General features: G+C 34.4%; 1 protein-coding gene across 3 annotated transcripts; it reads left to right on the top strand.

The window, feature by feature from the left end:
• Window positions 1-5,278: 5,278 nt before the first annotated feature.
• On the top strand, window positions 5,279-12,516 carry LOC133306320 (nonsense-mediated mRNA decay factor SMG7). 3 transcript variants are annotated; one of them, XM_061506623.1, is made up of 8 exons: window positions 5,279-5,534; window positions 6,572-6,683; window positions 7,629-8,231; window positions 8,340-8,462; window positions 8,998-9,230; window positions 9,341-11,262; window positions 11,366-11,484; window positions 11,736-12,516. In XM_061506623.1, the coding sequence occupies exons 2-6, from the start codon at window positions 6,612-6,614 to the stop codon at window positions 11,238-11,240; spliced, it is 2,931 nt and encodes a 976-aa protein (XP_061362607.1). In that variant the 5' UTR covers window positions 5,279-5,534; window positions 6,572-6,611; the 3' UTR covers window positions 11,241-11,262; window positions 11,366-11,484; window positions 11,736-12,516. The 3 variants fall into 3 exon arrangements, with proteins under 3 accessions (XP_061362607.1, XP_061362606.1, XP_061362608.1); XM_061506622.1 differs by having other exon boundaries at window positions 11,356-11,484; XM_061506624.1 differs by lacking the exon at window positions 5,279-5,534 and adding an exon at window positions 5,571-5,695 and having other exon boundaries at window positions 11,356-11,484.
• The last annotated feature ends 8,368 nt before the right edge of the window (window positions 12,517-20,884 follow it).

The following is a 20,884-nucleotide window of genomic DNA, read 5'->3' as shown; positions in this document are numbered from 1 at the left end:
GTGTTTTATTGCTTCGTTGGTTTATGGGAACCACTTAGCAATCTTGTGTTTGTATTTTGTGATATTTAAGCAATAGAATTTATATTCCACAAATGTATTTTGGTTATGATCATGTTATGGGGATTGTTTTAATTATGGTTGTTTTAAATGAAAACGTCGATTATAAAGAAAAAGTTTTACCCTATTTTTATTCAATTTCCGTGATTGTGACTATGCTTAATATCATATGTGTGTTAATACCCCGGTCCAGAATGGGGTGTTACACACCGCAGTTATTGTTGTCATGTTCACCTCCACAATATTCACAAGCTGGTATTTGCGTCTGCACAGCAGAGACTTGAAACTTTTCAAACATATTTGTGAGATTTGACAATTGTTGAGAAATAACTTTTTGTTGAGAAAACATAGCATCATTATTTTCTAATTGAAAAACCCTTCTCCTTGGCTGTGTTGGAATACTTTCATTTTCCAAAGAAGCCATAAACTCAAATAATTCCAATGCTTGAGTAGGAGTTTTTTTGTCTCAATGAACCTCCTACAACAGCATTGATAAACATTCGGGAAGAAGGTGATATTCCATTGAAGAACACATGCACCTTTGGCCCAAGCTGCAACTTATATTGAGGACATCTTCTCAACAAGTCTTTAAATCTTCCCCAAGCAGAACAAAGAGATTCCCCTTCCTGTTGGGTGAAATTTGTGATCTCGTTCACTATTTGATTAAACTTGGTCATTGGAAAGAATTTTGCCAAAAATTTGACAGTTAAATTATCCTAGGAGTTGATATTGTTGGCAAGTTGTTGATGAAGCCAATTTAGTGCCTTTTCTTTTAAGGAAAATTGGAATAGCCTTAGACGAATTGCTTCATCTATTACTCCGTTCATCTTTATAGTGTCACAAATTAAAAGAAATTTATCCAGATGAAGGTGATTGTCTTAATCATCGCCGCCTGCAAACTGATTTTTGCTGAACCACTGAGAGTAGTACTGGTTTGATTTCAAAATTATTCGCAGCCACTATCGGTCTAACAATGCTTGATGTGGCTCTAGGAAGGCTCGGAGTGAGAAATGCATCTATTAACTCTTCCTGCGGAGGTTTATTATTGTTTGCCATAGTTTCTTCCTTTTGTATAACAGAGCTTAACGCTTCTTTTTCTTGCTGCTTTCTCTCTTTTGCAATCTTTCTATTTCTTTTTGCAGTTTTCTCTATCTCTGGATCAAAGTGCAAAGACTCGGTGTCAATGGTACTTCGCATAAACCAGAAAATAGACTAATTAAATGAAAGCTAAATTAACAAAGCAGAATTTAAATAACAGAAAATAAGATCCAATCTGAAGAATATATAGCTACTATTAATGTTGAAGTATATAATCCCCAGCAATGACACCAAAAGCTTGTTGCGACTTCGGCAAGTGCACCGGTCGTACAAGTAATAAAGTGTATCGAGTACAAGATCGTTCCCACGAGGATTATAATTTCGATCACTAATTCATTACTTTCGCTTAAGTTGGACAATCAATTATGAATTTCAATTTGGATTCGAAAATTATAAAACTAAATAAAGACAAGAACAAGAATGTAAAATTCGGATTGCTTGACAGATAAGAAATGTAGCTAGGGCTTCAACTTCCCCCAATCTCCCTTTTTATGTTTTGAATTACCCCTTTATGGGATTCATGCTCAAAGATGCACCATGATGTTTGTAAATGAAAATTATAAATGTCAAGCATGGAAATTAAAATCATGAGATTTATGTTTATGTTGTATATTAAATTGGTTGATGGTAACATTTGAAAGAAGGATCCTCCTAAAGTCTATTACTACATACTGAAAAGTTAGTAAGAAGCCTAGAACAATATAGGGTTTGGTAGCTTGGTATGTTCAATCATGCATGACTCACAATGTAGGGAAACAAAGTTTTATTAAGAAACAAGTTAGACATTATGAGATTTCTGGAAGTGTAAGAAATAATGAGAATCCTATAGAATTTTGGTGAGATAATTAATGTTATGTTCCTAGACTTAAGAATATATATGTTTGGTCAATTAGGTACCCCAAATATTGAGAAATGCGAGGTTCAAATCCCTAGAAAGTGCTAGAAAACAAGGAAGACCCTTTTCAAAAACAGGGGTTGCTCTCTGACACACTCGCTTTAGAGAGCTGCCCAACGAGCAAGCCCCTGCAGTTGGGTTGCTCTCGGGTTTGAATTTTAATTGCTCGCTGCCTTCCTTGCTTTAGCGAGCTGCTCACGTGGAAAGGAGCTACTCGCTGGCCTTGCTCGCTGAAGCGAGCAGTCCAGCGAGCAGCGTCAGGATTTTGTTTTTTTTATTTGACCATGTATGCTTATGGAAGCTACTTGGATGATGATGTTAAGCATTTATGTAGTAGTTTCGCTATAATTAGACGTTAAAATTACACATCTGGATTATGTATGTCAAAAATCAAGGAGAGCATAAAGAAAATGATTTTTTTAAAAGAAAAATTTTACTCGTAGTTTTTAATTGAATTGTGTGATTGTAATTACGCTTAATATCATAAATGGTGATAAAAAAACTGATTCTAGAATGAGGTGTTACAAGAGCTGAGTAGGTGTTGGAAGGACCTCGATTTGATCCCCACCGATACCATATTTGGGAACGACATAAAATCTTAATCACTGACTCGCCCCGCACTTGAGATTAGTCCCATAACCGGCTCAAAGAGCTGAAGTTTGTGGAGATACTTGAAGGAACCTACCCTTGCCTAAAAGAGGTAATTAGGGTTGGTACAAAAAAAGTTATAATTTTTAATTTTTTTTTTACAAAACAGGCCTTATCAAATGAGTTTTTTATTTTATTTTTTTGTTTAGAAAAAAAAACTATTTTTCAAAATAGATTTCAAACAGACCCCTAATTTTTATTTTTCCCGATACAACCGTGCAACATGACAAACCCCTCCCATCTACCATTGCTACTACCTCTGAACCCCAAAATCAAACTTACCCTTGTTAGTTTGCCACCATCATCTTCTTCTACTTCGTCCTCTTCTTCTTCACTTCATGACCTCTCGCTTTTTCATCGTCTCTTACTTCCACGCTTTTTCTTCTTCATCCCCTCCTCTCTCTTCTTATTCCACCCTTTTTCAACCCAGGTATGATGACCCTTTTTTTTCCGGTTAAACCTAGAAACTCCAATTATTAATATGCTAAATTTCTTTCAACCAAGCAACTTCAGAACTTTTGAGTTCTGAGGTGGTTTGATAATTTGAGATTTTTTTTTGATAAATTATTTTTTATTTTTACTCTCACTTATATGCACAAACGTAGCTTTTATAGTTTCGCTATTTGCATGTTTTACTATTGTTGAGTTTTTACAACTTTTTTGGTAACACAATTTTTACTTATTTTTTTATTTGGTAATCAATTTTTACTTATTTTTAATACAGGGGAATGGTTCAGTTTTTACATATTTTTATATATTTCTATCTTTAATATTTTTGCAGCAATTTTATTTATTTTTTTGTTTAGAGATTTTTTTATTGAAGCAGAGTTTATTTTCTTTCTTTAATTTATGAAATTTTGGATAATGCACTTGATGAAACTCAAGGTGGATTTGCTTCCAAGATCGATGTTGTTTTACTTGCAAATGATTATGTGAGAATCACTGACAGTGTTAATTTTTCTAGATTTGCTCAAGCTAGATTTGTTGTTTAATTTTTCTCATGGGTTGATTGTGCTTTGTCTGTATCTCATTTTATGTTCTCACTGGGCTTTCTTTTTGTATATTGGTGATGTAATCATGTAATGTAATGTTAATTTGAAGTTTGAATCTCTTACTTTTATATTTGAAATTTGGGGCAGAATATATTTACTATCAAAAAAGTTTACCAATTTTATAACTAATTTAATCACCGTTGATTTTCATCAATCTAACAGTCATAATTTATTGAAAATTAATAATTAATTAATAAGTGTGACATAATAAATGTTATTAATTTCCAATAAATTATGATCGTTAGATTGATAGAAATCAACGTGATTAAATTAGTTGTAAAAACAATAAACTATTTTGGTGGTAAGTAGATCCGTTACCTTAAAATTTAGACAAAAAAGAGTTGTGGATAATATAATGATACTATCCTTGGAGATAGTGTTAAAAAAGGGCATTTTAATCTCTATTTGTATCATATGTTGATGATTATTTATTTCACCTCAAACACATGATAGGATAATATAATCCTAACATATTGTTAACCTAGTGCATATCAAACACATGATAGGATATGAGTTTATCATGTCAATATCAATTTCTATCATTATCTAACTCTCTTATCTTATCTGTTTTTATCATATCTTGTCAACTAAACGAGCCATAAAGAGTTAGGGTATGAATAGGATTGTGAGACAGGAATAATATTTATATCTCCTATTGAAAAATCCTACAAGATCTCTACTATTGAAAAATTCATTAAAATCTTCGGATTTTTGAATGTCAGAAGATTGCTTATTCTTTATTTAAAATCCTGATTGAATATCACGAGATTTGGATAGACTTTAAAATCTTAATTATCTTCATCAAATACCATATGATTTTTTAACGATCTTTAAAAATCCTAATTAAATACTAATAATTTTTTTTATAAAAAAAATCCTTTAAAATCTTAATCAAATGGAGCACCTACATACTTCTTCTAAAAAAAGAAAACTTGTTATCAAAAAAAAAAAAAAAAAAAGAAAACTTAAATACTTCTTTAATGTATGAATATGGGAAAATGATATTGTAACAACTAATTAATGTTACTACCAATCAATTTTACCGTTACATCGATTATGTTGATCCAATAGCTATATTTATTTCCATCTTTATATGGTTATGATTCTCTATATTTAATACTTTATATTTATTTTCATCTATGTATTATTATGATTCCCCATATTTAAACAGTTATATTTATTTATATCTTTATATGTTTATGATTTTCTATATTTAATACTTTATATTTATTTTTATCTATGTATGATTATGATTCCTTATATTTAATGTTTTTGTATTAAATATGGAGAATCATAACCATATAAAGATGAAAATAAATATAACTATTAAATTAACATAATCAATTTAACAGTAAAATTAATTAATACCAGTAAAATTAATTAATAATAATAATATTAATAATACGTTAATTGATTGTTACAAACAGATAATACGATCTGCAATCAATATACATTTGTGTGACCAAAGAATTCTGAAAGAAAGAAAGGAGGTGAGGTCATTTCAAAGTAGACTTGGAAACGGGTTTCTCTAAAACGCCGTCGTTGGCTGTCGCCTGCGAGGAAAACACAACACTGAGAGAGAGAGACGTTGAATTTTCTAATCTCATCCTTTTTGGACCCAATACAGAAACAACGCAGCCTCTCTCTCTCTCTCTTTCTTCTTTATTTCTCTCTCTTCTTCTCACGTAACTAAACGAAACCCTAGCGAAGACCTTTCTTAATTTTCCCCTCAATTTCATTCCGATGCTTTGTTCTCTTCCCTCTTCCTCAATCCCATTACACAGGTCATTTTTTTTTTCTTTTTTATATATTGTTTTTCAATTTTTCTCTTCGGTTCTTCCTACCCCCAAACCTTTTCATCGCGTTCATCTTTTTTTTTTTTCTGGAAATTCTTGGTGCTGATTGGTTCAAATACGTTCTATCGTTGATGGATTTTGCAGATCTGGTATTGCTTTTGGGAAGTGGTGTCTTCCTTTATACATTGTCTCGCTTTTTTCAATTTTTCACTTTTCTGTTTTTATTCAATTAATATGCGAGTGTGAACGGAAGGGGATTTTTGAATTTCGAATTTGTAAACATCTTATTTAGTTCCGTATATATTTTTAATTAAATTGAGCTGATTTTTTTTTTTTTTTAGGGGGGATCCGATAATTGTTTTGGTTTTGTTTTCTTTTGTGTTTTGGGTTTTCTTTGTTACCCTTTTCGATAATATATCACTGGGTTGTGCTAATTCATGCGACATGGTGTGACAAACTTGATGTTTTATTTTGAACTTTGATTTTACGGGATGTCATCTGTTGTTAGATTAGTTTAGATTTGGACAGCGATTAGGGTTTCAGCTACAGTCATTTTTTTACAAGGGTTTTATTCTGTGTATTTTTTAATATGGCCTAAGTTTTTTCATTCAAGTCAATCTTAGATTTTGGAGTCGAATTAGTCTTTGTGTTTTACTGGAATTCAGTTTTAGTTTTACTTTTCAAAGGGTATGGATATATTAATGTGATAGGAGGCCAGGTTGTATGTTCATATGTTTTGTGTAACAACCCATTTACTTTTTGAGGAGGGATATTCTAACTACCAAAATTTTTCACTACCAACTTATTAACTATCTCATTACCATTAGATTAACATTTTCTCTCTCTTCAAAAACTTTTTAACATTCTCTCTCTTTGATCTAATGGTGATGTGATGGATAGTAAGTTAGTAGTGAGAGTTTTTGGTAGTTAGAATATCCTTACTCTTACTTTTTATCTCAATTACTTGCGAACTATTTTTTTATGAATCATTGTATTAAGCAATTTGTATAATTTTTTATTTGCAGGTTTTATGTAGCTTGAGTTTAGTCAAGAAATAATTGATGGATGATCATTGTACAGATGGATAAAATGTCTGCTCCTTCATCATGGGAGCGTGCACAACGCCTTTATGAAAAGGTATTACTTTTTCTCCCTTTTGGTCATTCACTGAGCTGGAAACCTTAAAATTAGATGAACAAAAAGTGGCTTATTGTAAATATCCTATAATCTGCCAAGCAAAATATTGTAGAAATCTAGTACTGTTAGTTGACAAATATGCACTCTCTTGGCATTTTGGGTCCATCTGATTTTTTCTGTTTGTTGGTCCATATAGAGGAATGTTTTGTTGGTCAACGTTCTTTTTTCTTCAAATAGATTGATGACTCTACAAAGCCACATGAAGTTTGCTCTAATTCTATGATTCTGTCTTGGAATCAGTGTTTGAAATCAATGCGAGGACTTGTTATTAGGATGCTCTGATATGTAATGCCCAGAATGGTTACATACTTTTCGTTTTGGGCCCTGTTTTAGGTGCCTTGACTTTTAAAATTTGATGCACTGATATATATTTAATTTGAAGGTTTACTGTTTGGGTGTTTGGTCTCAACTGTAATGTTGAATGCTCTTCCATCTCTTTGATACCATTTTTTTTTTTGTCTATTTTGAGTTTGAAATTTTCTGAAGTTGAATTTGAGTTATTTACTTAATCTTTAAATCTCTTATTTACAAAAATTTCCACTAGATAAAAGTACCATTGCGTGAAAGACCCTAATAAATTGGTTTGAATTGAGAAAATGACAATACATTGGCACTAATCAGTGAATCGGACTGCTAATCTAGAGAATCTCTTTTAAAACTTGAGTTCTTCAACGTTGAATGAATAAATAAAGATATCTATTTGGACTTTCATTTCCTAAACTTGTAAAAAAATGAATACATATTTAAATCTAAAATGTTCTAAAACTTATAACGTGCTGTTGTTTTACATGGTCTTCTTGTATTTTTAATTAATTTGCATAAGGTTTTTGGGTGAGATGAATGTTAGAAGTCTGGTTTGTAACATATCAGTTATTTGTTACTTAGAACATTGAATTGGAGAATAAGCGGCGAAGGTCGGCTCAGGCGCGGGTCCCTTCAGATCCAAATGCTTGGCAACAGATGCGTGAGAACTATGAAGCTATAATTCTTGAGGATCATGCTTTCTCTGAGCAGCACAATATTGAGTATGCTCTTTGGCAGTTGCACTATAAGCGGATTGAGGAGTTTAGGGCATACTTTAGTGCTGCTCTTTCTTCTACGAGCTCAAACTCGTCTCAGGGAGTGAAAGGCCCTGCTCGACCTGACCGGATAAATAAAATAAGGCTGCAGTTTAAGACTTTTCTTTCAGAAGCAACTGGATTTTACCATGATCTTATTATGAAAATCAGATCAAAGTATGGGCTTCCTCTTGGTCACTTTGAGGACTCAGAGAATCGGATCATGATGGAGAAAGATGGGAAGAAATCTGCTGACATGAAGAAAGGCTTTGTATCCTGTCATCGCTGTCTGATATATTTGGGTGATCTAGCTCGTTACAAAGGAATGTATGGTGAAGGTGACTCAATAAATCGGGATTTCACAGCAGCTTCTAGTTACTACTTACAAGCTGCATCTCTTTGGCCTTCAAGTGGGAATCCCCATCATCAGGTTTTTGGCATTCCTGCATCCATTGTGAATTTTTTATGGTGGCTTAATTTTTTCCGAGTCGGGTTTCTTAGTCATTATATTCCATTTTAATGAGTATGTTCTTTTCAGCTTGCTTTATTGGCTTCATATTCTGGGGACGAGCTGGTGGCTATTTATCGGTATTTTCGTAGTTTGGCTGTGGATAGTCCATTTACAACTGCCAGAGAAAACTTGATTGTTGCATTTGAGAAGGTAATATGAGTATATGACCATAATTTTGCTCTTGGGATGTTCAACTTATTTATCAAGAATGAATCAAGTTGTTATCTTTTAAGTAGTTTGTGTTTCATTCTTTTTGGTTTGTTATTCAACCTTGATGTTTCTTTACATTGTGATTACTGCTTGCATGCTAAAGTATTATTATGATGATGGAATTCGGTTATTTTTACTATTAGTGTTTGACAATGAATATTAAGTACATTAAAAATGGAAGGTTATACATTTCAGATTGGGTGGATGATTAGTAATACCCTTATTTGTATGTTATGTATACATGTCTGAGGTGGAGTTTGTGCAGGTATTCTAAGTTCATAATTTTATTTGGTGTAGTAAAAAGATGAAAACAAGCATGCCTTGAAAGCTAGTCTGTTTAATTTCATTGTGTCCTGTCTGGGGTGTGTTAATTTTTGTTTCCTGTTTTCACCGTTTTATCTAATATATGGCTTTTTATCCTTTTGGCATTACATTATAATTATTCTAACTAGCTATTTTTATAATTCTATTATAGAATCGCCAAAGTTTCTATCAGCTTCCCAGTGATGCTAAAGCTCTTGCAGTCAAGGAATCTTATGGGCGATTAACTGGAAAAGGAAGAGGAAAAGTGGAAGCAAAACTTGCGACAAGGGGTGCTGGTGTTGATGCCAGTCCTAGAACTGAAGGAGCTTCCAGCATACAAGAAACTTATAAATACTTCTGCACTCGCTTTGTCCGTCTAAATGGAATCTTGTTTACTCGTACAAGGTATATATTCATGACATTTTCTTTCTGTATATCTTTATATGTATCACCACTAATCTATCGTATGTTCTTCTGACTTTTCCCCCTTTGTTTCTCATATACTTTGTTTATAGCCTTGAGACCTTCACTGAAGTTCTTGCTGTTGTTAACACTGGCCTGCATGAGCTTCTGTCTTCAGGGCTAGATGAGGAGCTGAATTTTGGCACTGATACTTCTGAGAATGGACTTACCATTGTCAGAATTGTCTGCATTCTAGTATTTACAGTTTATAATGTGAACAGGGAATCTGAAGGTCAAACTTATGCAGAAATTGTACAGCGTGCTGTTCTGCTTCAGAATGCATTTACTGCAGCTTTTGAATTGATGGGTTACATAATAGAGAGATGTGCACAGCTGCATGATCCTTCTTCTAGTTTTCTTTTACCGGGCATTTTGGTATTTGTTGAGTGGTTGGCTTGTTATCCAGATCTTGCTGCAGGCAATGATGTGGATGAGAATCAGGCAACTTTGAGATCAAAGTTTTGGAATCATTTTATATCCTTCTTGAATAAGCTGCTTTCAGTTGGGCCTATGTCTATTGATGATGACGAAGAGGAGACTTGCTTTACTAACATGAGCAGGTATGAAGAAGGGGAAACTGAAAACGGACTTGCTTTGTGGGAGGACTTTGAGTTGAGGGGATTTGTTCCACTTCTTCCTGCACAAACCATCTTGGATTTTTCAAGGAAGCATTCCCTTGGAACTGATGGTGATAAGGACACAAAAGCTCGACTCAAAAGGATTTTAGCTGCAGGGAAGGCTTTAGCAAATGTTGTTAGGGTTGATCAAAAAATGATATATTTTGATTCAAAGGCAAAGAAATTTGTAATTGGTTTTGAGCCTCAAACCCCAGATGATTTTCTTGGCACCTACTCATGCATGCCAAATGCAGAAGAGTTACTGCAAGAAAAGCCAACGGATAAATCAAAGGTGGAAATTGTCCAGTCAAAACAACACCAGTATATGGAAGGAGATGATGATGATGAAGTTATTGTTTTCAAGCCAATAGTGGCTGAGATGCGGTCTGATGTGGTTGTCTCATCATGGGCACCCAATGAGGGTTTGGAGCCTGCTCTAAAAGTTTCTGGAGAGGATTTAAAATTTCATGTTAATTCTACTTCTAACCCTCTCAATAATCTGAATTTTCAAACTTTGCCAGTTTCTGTTAGTGGTATGGTGCCTCAAAACCTGCAGCCAGTTCAGCCACATACATCAAGGTGGTTAGAGGAGGAAATTTCTCTTGCTAACAGTTTAAAAGGTCTTAGGTTATTTGAGAATGGGCATGTGATGAAACCTGGCCTACAAGAAGCTGTAGGCATCTCTAACCATGTTGCACTTCCTATTCCTTTCCAACAATCTGTCAGTGCTGACTCAAATGGTGTGTTTTATGGTCTCTCAAAAGCTCCAGAATCTGTGATTCCATCCAAAATCGATGCTATTGCATCTTCTGGAGTAATTACAGATAACTTAGATGTGAAGACATCATCGGCCTTACAGGCTGGTTTGAGAAAAGCCCCAGTCAGTCGACCTGCCAGGCACCTTGGACCTCCTCCTGGTTTTAGTCCTGTTCCTCTTAAACAAGGTATTGAATCCCCTGTTTTGGATTCAATCAATGGGAATCCAATTATGGATGATTATAGTTGGTTGGATGGCTATCATTTGCATTCATCAACCAAAGACTTAGGCCTCAATGGTCTGGTTACTTACTCTCAGTCAAATTCCCAGCAAGTCAATAACAATGGATTGAGTGGGACCATCAGCTTTCCTTTTCCTGGAAAACAAGTTCCATCTGTGCCTTTACAGGTGGAGAAGCAAAATGGTTGGCCAGAATATCAAACTTATGACCTTTTAAAATCACACCATGATCAGCAGCTGCAGCCTCAGCCGCTGCTCACAACTGGAAATCAGCACTTCTCTCCCCTGCCTGAGCAATTTCAAGGACAGTCAATCTGGACAGGTCGTTACTTTGTGTGATGTCAGTATGAGAGTATAGATGGTATGCTTCTGGCCTGGATTTATTGCTGTTGGTTTAATGTATGCATTTCATTCTGTTCAGTTTTTGGATTGCTGACATAATTATGTATTTGAGGTCCTTGAAGGATTAAAGCGAATGTGCTGCATTCTTTTGCTACTCAACTCCAACTTTGCTGCCTTGTCGTTGAATGTTGTTGGAGTTTCTTTGGACTTGACCTGTTGCAGGCACTTGCTAGTACAAAAGGTGAGTATCAAATTATTCTTCAATTTGTTGATGTTTGTAACTTATCCAGTTATATAAGTTGAAATGTGGACAATCTTGTAAGTCGCTCTTATCCTCTTTCACTAAATTATCATCTCGGTGTTTATGTCTAATATTGCCCTTTGGGCCTTGGCCTTTATTACTATCTTTCAAACAATGTTGTGAAGTCTAGAGAATTATGACTGCTTCCGCCGATTTATGAATTATGTAACTTTTCTTGCAAGTTATTGCAGATTATGCTGAGCTCTTCAGCCCGGACGAAGGAAGATATACCTGCATCTTTACAGTTCAAAGTTCGTAAGAAGTAAATGCCTTGTCTGGTTGGTTGGGGCGGATAGGTGGTGATAAATAAAAGACTATTAAGTCGTCGTGGAGCTTGTATCTTCTGGGTTGGTGGTGTCGCAATGGTTTGTTACACTTCTCTAGTGGAAATGTCATAATGGTGCACCTGTAAGAATCGTTGATATCATCATCTGGTTGCAAGTTATACATAGTGCTAGCCCTTTTTTCTGCCTCAATGCTTCAGACTATAGTTGGGAAATGTTGGTAGGTAAGAAGTGGGTGTAAAGTTGGATAATGGGTATGATATTGACATTGTGGGGCTCACTTGAGTGAGTACGTGTTTAGTTGTTGCGTCTTCGTTAAGGTTCGTATAATGTGTTGTGTGTGACGATTGGTATATGGTTAATTTTCTCTTTCTAAGTCGAGGGGTTGACTCGAACTTCCAAATAAATTGGTGGTTGGATACATATCCATCTTGGTCTGTATGAATACAATGATATAACGTCTTTATTTCCTGCTTTGTCAGATTGTTTATGTTGTTCGGTAGTAGGGAATAGAATCATCAATTCGTGTAAGCTGTTCCGTTCTCTGCCCCTCCAATTGAAAAATGACGCCTCACCCTAAAAACTAGCTATTAAGAGTGGAAGTGTTATCGTTTAAAAGAGAAACTGTTGTTGCTGGGGTGCTGTTTTTCAATTGAACGGACAAGGGAACAGATAGAAGGAACAGTAACTAATGTGTCACGTTTTTGGTATTTATATATCATATTATCACATGAACAGTAAAATTTTTCAGATTGCAATGTATTGTAGTTTGCTACAATTGGTAGCGAATGTAGTTGTCAATGATTTTGTGACGTGGTACACTTTCGCATGAAAAGTTAATTGCCACGCGTCTAAGTTTGTTACGACTGGTAGAGAACTTGGTAGTAGGGATGGCAAAAATGAGCCAACTCGTCGGGTTGGTTCGTAACCCGCACAAAACGAGCCGGGTTGGGTTGGCAAAAATGAGCTGCCAGCTCGATTTAGCCCGACTCGAGCTCAAACGAGCCAGCTCGCGGGTTGAACGAGCTCGCGGGTTACTTTTTTTTTTTTTTTTTTTAATAAAATACAATGGACTTTACTGATGGATTCTCCAGGACTTTACTATATTGGTCGCTTTTGCAGGTCCTTTTTTTTCATGATTGGCTTTTGATTCTAGATGCTTATCGTTGAAATATATAATGGATTTATTTTATTTTTTATTTTTTGGCTTTACATACGTTTTATGGTTATCGTGAGTTAGACTAATTCAGAAAATCATGATAAATGACTCCTGTGATTCGTGGAGTGGTTTGTGTTTCATTTAATGTTTTTGGATTTTGTAAACTACTCTACTTGTAGTTGGACTGCAAAATACAATAATTTTATACAGGAGAACAAACCACAAAAATTAAATTTTTTGAGCCAACCCGCGAGCCAATATTTTGAGCTAACCAACCCGCGAGCCAACCCACTAGCATCATTTCGAGCTAACTCGCGAGCTTTTTTTGAGCCAACCCGTGAGCTTTTTTACGAGCCAACCCGCGAGTTGATTATCGAGCCAACCCGCGAGCCAACCCTAACCCGGCTCGACCCGGCTTTTCTGGCTCGTTTTTTTTTTCGAGCCAACCCGACCCGACCCATTTTTTTCGGGCTGAATGCGGGTTGGGCCGGGTCGAGCCGGGTTGGCCCGTTTTGTCAACCCTACTTGGTAGTCAATAATTTTATAACACTGACATATTTTTGTCATATTTTCGTAGAAAAAGCTAATTGGACTAAGTTTGCTACCTAGGGTAGCGAATTTGGTGCGCTATGTGACATAAATAATGTACCAATCACAACAAAAAAAGAAAAAGAAAAATGACTATTTAATTAATATACCAATCACAATTAATATATCATTATTGATTGTGATTGGTACATTAATAGTGATTGGTGATTGATATATTAATTGTGATTGTTGATTGCTACATTAATTGTTTGGGATTGTGGTACTATTGTTACAAATTTTTACAATGTTTGTGAGAGATAAAATATTCAAATGATGTGTCACTGCGTAGATTTTGAAAAGTTATGTGAAATAAAAAAAAATCATCTGATTTGGATGTAGGAATCAAAAGTTGTGGACTACCGAAGTTTTATAATAACGGGACTGGTACATTATTTGTGATTGATTATTGGTACATTAATGTGATTGGTACATTAATTAAATAGTTCTTTTCCTTCGTTTTCTTTTTTTGATTGTGGTTGGTACATTAATTTTGTCATATAGCACACCAAGTTCGTTATTTCTGGTAGTGAATTTGGTCCAATCAGCTTTTCCTGTGAAAGTGTGCCACGTGTCACGAAATTATTGGCTACCAAGTTCGCTACCAGTCGTAGGGAGCTTAGACACATGTCAGTTAGTTTTTCTTGTGAAAGTGTCATGTGTCACGAAATCATTGGCCACCAAGTTTGCTATCAGTTGTAGCGAACTTCGATGCGTGGCATTCTAGTAAAAAATATTGTTCGCGTGATAGATAGATAAAAATATGCCAAAAAGTGGCAGTGTGGTAATTGTTCCCATGTAGAAGGGGTAGGTAATTTGAATGCTAAGTAGTTAATTCAAAGGATTATTACGAATGGTTTTCATGCCTTTTAGGGCTTGTTTGGGAGTCACTTTTTAGGAAGGAAGATGAAGGTTTTCTTTATGTCTTTTTTTATTTGTGAGTTTAAAAAAATGAGAGAAGAAAATTAGAAATTTTTATAAAATCCTTCAAAATCCTTCTCTCCCTTAAAATCAAAGTTTCCCCAATTTGGTTGATTTGAAAAGGAAAATATTAGAAATTACTTATATTCTCTTATCATTAATTATAAAATATAATAATTATATTATATTAATTTTGTAAACATAATATCAGTTTAGTTTTTAATTATATTAATTATTTAAGAAATGATAAAATTTTAAAAATATCTCATTAATCTTTCGTTTTTATTCCTTATTATATTTTTAACTTTCAAGAAGAGAATAGTCTTTTTTTTCCCTCTCTTTTCCTTAGATTTCTTTCCTTTCCTTTCTTTCATCTCTAAACTCTCAAATAAAGTCTTAAAGATCTTTAGAGGGTGTTTGGTAGGGTGATTCTTTTTGAATACTCAAGAAAGTGAGGGTAGATTTTTGGGAAGACCATGTTTGGTATCACTTTTTAGAAAATTTATCCAGGAATGTTATTTAGTTGGGAATCACTTTTATGTGTAAATTGTAGATGAAAATTACTGTCAACAATACCTCCCAAGTGGGTGGTATTGTTGGATTACCGAGAAAATAGAAAAAGGTGACAAAAATAATCTTTTGTAATTCCTATTCGTTATTTGAGGCTGTGTTAACAATACCTAAGTGGGGGTATATTTTGTAATATCACACTAAATTCTCAGTAATATTTTATAATCAATCAAATATAGACTCAGTAAATTTCACCTAATATTTTTGGTAAAATTTTGGCCTACCAAATAACTTTTTGGTCACATTTTAAAAAATTTCATTTTCCTATCACATTACTGGTAATCGTGATTCATGGATAATTTTTTTTTCTCTACTATCAAACACCCCCTTAAAGGATATTTTTGGATGGAGGGAAGGATGATGCTTTTTTTTGTTTTTATTATTTATTTTACAAGAGGATGATGGTTTAACATTTAAGTAAATTTTGCCCTTGTTTTTTAGTTTTATTTTAAAAGGATTTAATTTTTCCCCCTATAAATTTGAAATAAAGTTATCTCTTGCCATACTGGAGAGAGGGTGGGGCTTTTTTTTTTTTTTTAACTCTTTTCAAAGGGCTCCACCCTATTTTCGGGAATAAATCTTTTTATGTCTCCATTTCTCAATTTAACATGATCATAAGATCTAACTGTTTATTGACAAATTAAAAGTTATATAAATTGATAATTTTTAATTATTGTGCTCGCAAAAGGGTAAAGAAAGAATGTCACCGTTGATTTATTATTAGATGATTGGGATCTTCTACATGACATGATGATGATGTGAAATTGCAATATGAGGGGATCCGTTCTTGGAAACTAAAGGATTATAATGTAGACTTTCATAGTCCGTCCCAATTAATTTTTAAACACTTGGTGAAGAGGAATATATTTAATCTCTTTGGCTAAATTACAATTTAACGTAATGTATTTAGACCCCTATTTAGAAAACCACATTCAACTTTCAATTGAAATAATTAACTCCCTCAAACTATATCATTAAAGCAATTAAGCAAATCTGTTAAAAGAAACACCAAACTCTGTTAACTATCTCACGTGATGATCGAAAATTGTCCTATCTTCTTTTCTAAAAAGCAAAAAGTGTTCTATTTCTATTTCTTGATCACCGTATCATTCTTTCGATCGTTCGCTCAGCTTCTAATTAAAATCCCACTTTCCTACGGATGCTTTTTTATTGGGTTAGTTATATCGATTTGTGAGTGATGATAATTTCTCTGACCAATATATATATATATGGGGTAGGATATTCTTACACCGGTGTAAGAATTAGAAGTCTTACACTCAATCTTGACCATTGATCCACTTGTATCCAATGGCTCACATTACTAAAAAATTTGAGCCCTTAGATAAAAGTGGGATTAACGGCTAAGATTAAGAGTGTAACTTACACTGGTGTAAAATGATCCTTACCCTATATATATATATATATATATATATATATATATATATATATATAGTTGTGTTCCCTAATCTTCTAGTTTCTACGTTGCTTTTTTGTTGGTAGTTCTTTACATCTTTTCTGGTCAAATTCATTCTTGTAAATTGCTTCTATTCTCCTTCTTGCTCTAGAAATGTACTAATAGTTTACTATGGTGGTTAATTCCTAACTTTCATTTTGAATAAAAGAAAAAACACCTGTCAAATCTGAATATAGCACTGTCAAACCAATATTTTTATTAATTAACCCCACCAACATTTTTCATCTCATTTTAATTTCTCCCATGCATTTGCATGTTCCTAACAATTTTCAACCATGCTTATAGCTTTTGAAATTGTTAATTTATATCAGAGTCTTTCTTTCTGAAGATTATTTTAGTATAATAAAACTTATCGAATACATTAATCATTATTATATTAATCTGTTACAATGGACATAAAAATTCTTTATAGTATACAAGAACAAATACAAATCCAATATGACTATAGAAATCTCAAGCCTCAATTGTTTTTTATGGCCTAGCTTCAAGGAATAATATTTTTATCCCCATTATTCTTGTTTGATCTCAATTAAAGTGCTGCCAGTATAAAGGATGAATTATTTGGACACAACTCAAGAAGAACAGATGCTACACATTTCTAGTTCTTAGGGGTTTCTTCTTGGATGAACTTAACAAGAGTTTCAATGAAGGAGAGTTTTCCAATATCTTTCCTTCCTTCTGGATTTTGATACAAGGACTAACAGAATGGAGAGGGCTTCATTAATCATGCCTAAGTCTATGTCCTTGAGCAATTCAAGGGTGTCACAATGCTAGCACTACTGGCCCTACCTTTATTTGCATGGCTGAGAGACAAGTTAAAGAGAGTTATAACAACGTCTTTCTTCCCTTTAATTATCCCATTATGCAATAATTCTACTAAAGGGGGAATCAATTTTGATATACCCACAAACTCTTTATTCTAATCAAGCATTGACAAGCTAAATAGAGCTGTTGCAGAATTTTCTTTAGCCACAACACTCCCATTCTCCACCAACACTGCTATAATAGCTAAAACAGACCCTTCTTTAGATATTGGTTTTTTGTTGCCCTTATTATAAATTGATAAATTTAAAAGTGTTGTCACAACATGCTCCTGTATCTTTGAATCTGGATAAGACAACAGTTGCACTAATGGTTGTATTCCTCTATGCTCAACAACCAAAACCATATATTCTCATGACTTTTCTTTGATATCATATGTATCTTCTCCATTGTCTTTCTCTGCTATTCTAAATGAATAGACAATAGGATTTCTAAAATGCATAATTTAAATTCATTTACTTTTAATTGAAAATAAATGCTTGATTGAGAAAGATGGGGAGTGTTATGATGGCACAAAGTTGAGGTGGGTTGAACATATCCCTAGCTAACTGCAGCACACTCCAACACAAACCATTGGGTGTCAAAATAGAAAAGGAAGTAGAAAATAAGAAGGAAGAATAATGATTTTGTTTAGAGGAAAAATTGGATGCTGAGCGAATGCTCAAAAGAATGATATGGTGATGAAGAAATAGAAACATGAACAATTTCTATTTTTTTTGGAAAGGAAGAGAACAACCGGGTGAGATTTTTTTCATCATGTGAGAGTTGACAGAATGAGGTGTTTTCTTAACGGATATGCTTAATTACATTAATGACATAGTTTGAGGGGGTTTATTGTAAGAACCCGCACCGTTAATTAAGGGATTTAATTAATTAATTATGCAAAAATAAGAAATGATTCCATAATTGACCCTAATAATTATTTATGAGGCTTAATAATCATAATAAGTGATTAAGAATGCTAAAAGTCGCTTTTCGGAAGAAAAGTGCAGATACCGGTTCTGCTAGTCGGTATAACTGTGTACCGAAAAAGTATCCCGGAAAATTAAAGTAAGTGCATGATAATTACTAGAATAATATGTAGGACTTGTAAAACGAGTTTCAAGTCCAAATAATGAGAACTGGTGCTAGAAACCGGCACTGACTTGGAAAAGCGCGTACCGAAAAGTTGCTCAGAAAATTATGAGAAAAATATGTTAATTCTTAGAAAATTATGTAGTTTCAGAATCCAAAGTTTGGGATTAAAATGCTAAGCGTAGAAATTAAAGTTAATACTGTGCGCTTAAGTGAGTTTTGGCTATATATATGCATTTTAGCACATAACCCTAGGCACTCAGATTTGTCTACGTGACTTGGTGGCTGACTTGCACCTTATACACTGTTCCATTGCCTTCCCTTCCATTTCTTGAGCAAGCTTCCACCTTTGAGGCTTGTTTTTCCATTTAAACACTTGGTTAGGGAGAGGGTTGGCCTTGGGACTACTTTGGGGTGGTGTTTCTGAGTTAGAGAACCTGTGTGAGGGAGTTTGAAGAACTGTGTTTGCTGTTCTTGAGGGGTGTGACCTTTTGTTGGCATTTTGATGCTTCAAGGTGTCTTCTTGTTGAGTAAAAGAGTCATCTTGTGTTCATTTTCGTGCATCCTCTTGTGGCAGTAGCTTGAGTCTGGTTGTGAGCTCCAAGAGCATCTCCCTTTGCTGTTTTTGAGCTTTGGTATGTATATCAACCTTTTAACTTGAGTTTTAAGGCTTAAAAATGGAAGCTTGATGCATGTTAAGGTTAAAAGATGATAACTTGTTGTTGGGTAAGGCTTAACACACCTAGAAATGTATGATTAGGTGTTTAAAATCGGTAAAAGGGTACCTTTAAGGGATATCTTCACGGAAATGCAGAAACTGCATTCTGTCGTGAAATATCCGGATATCTTCCCGTGGAATATCCAGATATGGGATATCCGGATATATGTATCCGGATATTGGGTATGGGATATCTGGATATTGTATATTCGGATATGAGATTCTGGATATCCGGATATTGAATATCCGGATACGTACAGTGAGATATCCGGATATTGCATATCCGGATATGGTCCCGAGGAGTATCCAGATATTCTGGGATTTCGCAGAACAGTAGCTGTGCTGTGCATACAGTAGGCTATTGGGGGTTTGTAGACCCTAGATTGATGAAGTTGAACTTCTGTATTTAATGGATTAAGCCAGAATCATGGGATTTAGGGCTTGTGGCTTTGTTAGAAGCTTTAAGACTTGAAAACGTAATGAAAAGGCGTTGTCTTTAGTTTGTATGCATGTGGTATATGTTATTGATTTATGTTTGGTCCATATCAGATTGTGATCAGCTGTGATTGGACTTTGAGCTTGTGGCATTGGATAGCTTTTGCTTAGAGGTAAGCTTTCGTGTCCTCGGTTTAGCCATGTTGTGATTCCACCATGTCCCATGGGGATATGGTATATGCATGCTGTGTTACATGCTTTTGATGTTTTGGAAATGCTGTTGAGCTATTATATGTTAGTGCCTTGTTGATATGCATGGAGGTGTTCCACCTATACGGTAAGCCTGAGTATGTAGAACATACAAGAGGGTGAGGCTGTGGGTGAGGTGCAAACGGTGTTCCTTGTACTACATGTAGGGAATAGACGTATTCCTACATTTCTCTGGCCAGTAGATAGTGATTACACACATGCCATAGATATCTGTTGCACTACATAGTTTTGGAACTGATAATGATATAAATGCTTTTTGAACTTATATTGCACATGTAAGTGAGCTTGGGGTGGAAGATCCTTGAGGACCCCTTGTCTTACTGAGATTTCTAGTTTAGAGATCTCACCCCACGTTTGGGGAATGCTTATTTCAGGGTCAGGTAATGTTGAGACCTCAGGCGGCAGGAGGCCGGAGCTGAGTTAGATTGCTGTTATATTATGCTGCCATGATTGGATGCTGGATTTGCATGCTGCTTATGCTTATAGCTTCAGTTTATGTTATGGAGTATTATGTTGAGACTTGTTGTTTACTATGTTATTTGGTGAGCATGGGGATTGTCCATGACACATAGTTTTATTATGCCTTGATTATATCTTGAGTCTTTTGGAGTTGTAATAATGTATCAGGATATTGTCCGGATTACTTGATGTAATGCCGTGATTTAGATACACACTTTATCTATATATTGAGGTATTTCAGTAGATGTCTTATTGCAATTTACATACAGGCGATATTTTATGAAATTGATTAAGTAATCAAGTTGGTAATTGATAAAGACGTCATAATTGAAAAGAAAAAGAATATTCCGCATTTTTAATTAAGCACCGCTTAATACGATGTAATGTTAATATTCCGAGTATACACGGGCTGTTACATTTATTGTTTCAATTAAAAATATAAGGTGGTATTCTAAAGAGGGGTATAAGTAAAGGGTGTTAAATTATAATTTAGGCAATCTCTTTTTCATTTTCTTTTGATTCCTCTTTGATTATCTATTTGGCTTGATTGACCCTTTAGTCCTCTTTTT

This window comes from Gastrolobium bilobum, unplaced genomic scaffold, assembly GCF_033153095.1.
Source record: "Gastrolobium bilobum isolate Gb01-03AN ecotype WA unplaced genomic scaffold, APGP_CSIRO_Gbil_v1 utg10035, whole genome shotgun sequence".
NCBI classification, from domain to species: Eukaryota; Viridiplantae; Streptophyta; class Magnoliopsida; order Fabales; family Fabaceae; genus Gastrolobium; species Gastrolobium bilobum.
Note: the sequence above shows the minus strand (reverse complement) of the source record. Positions and strands in the feature narration are given on the sequence as shown.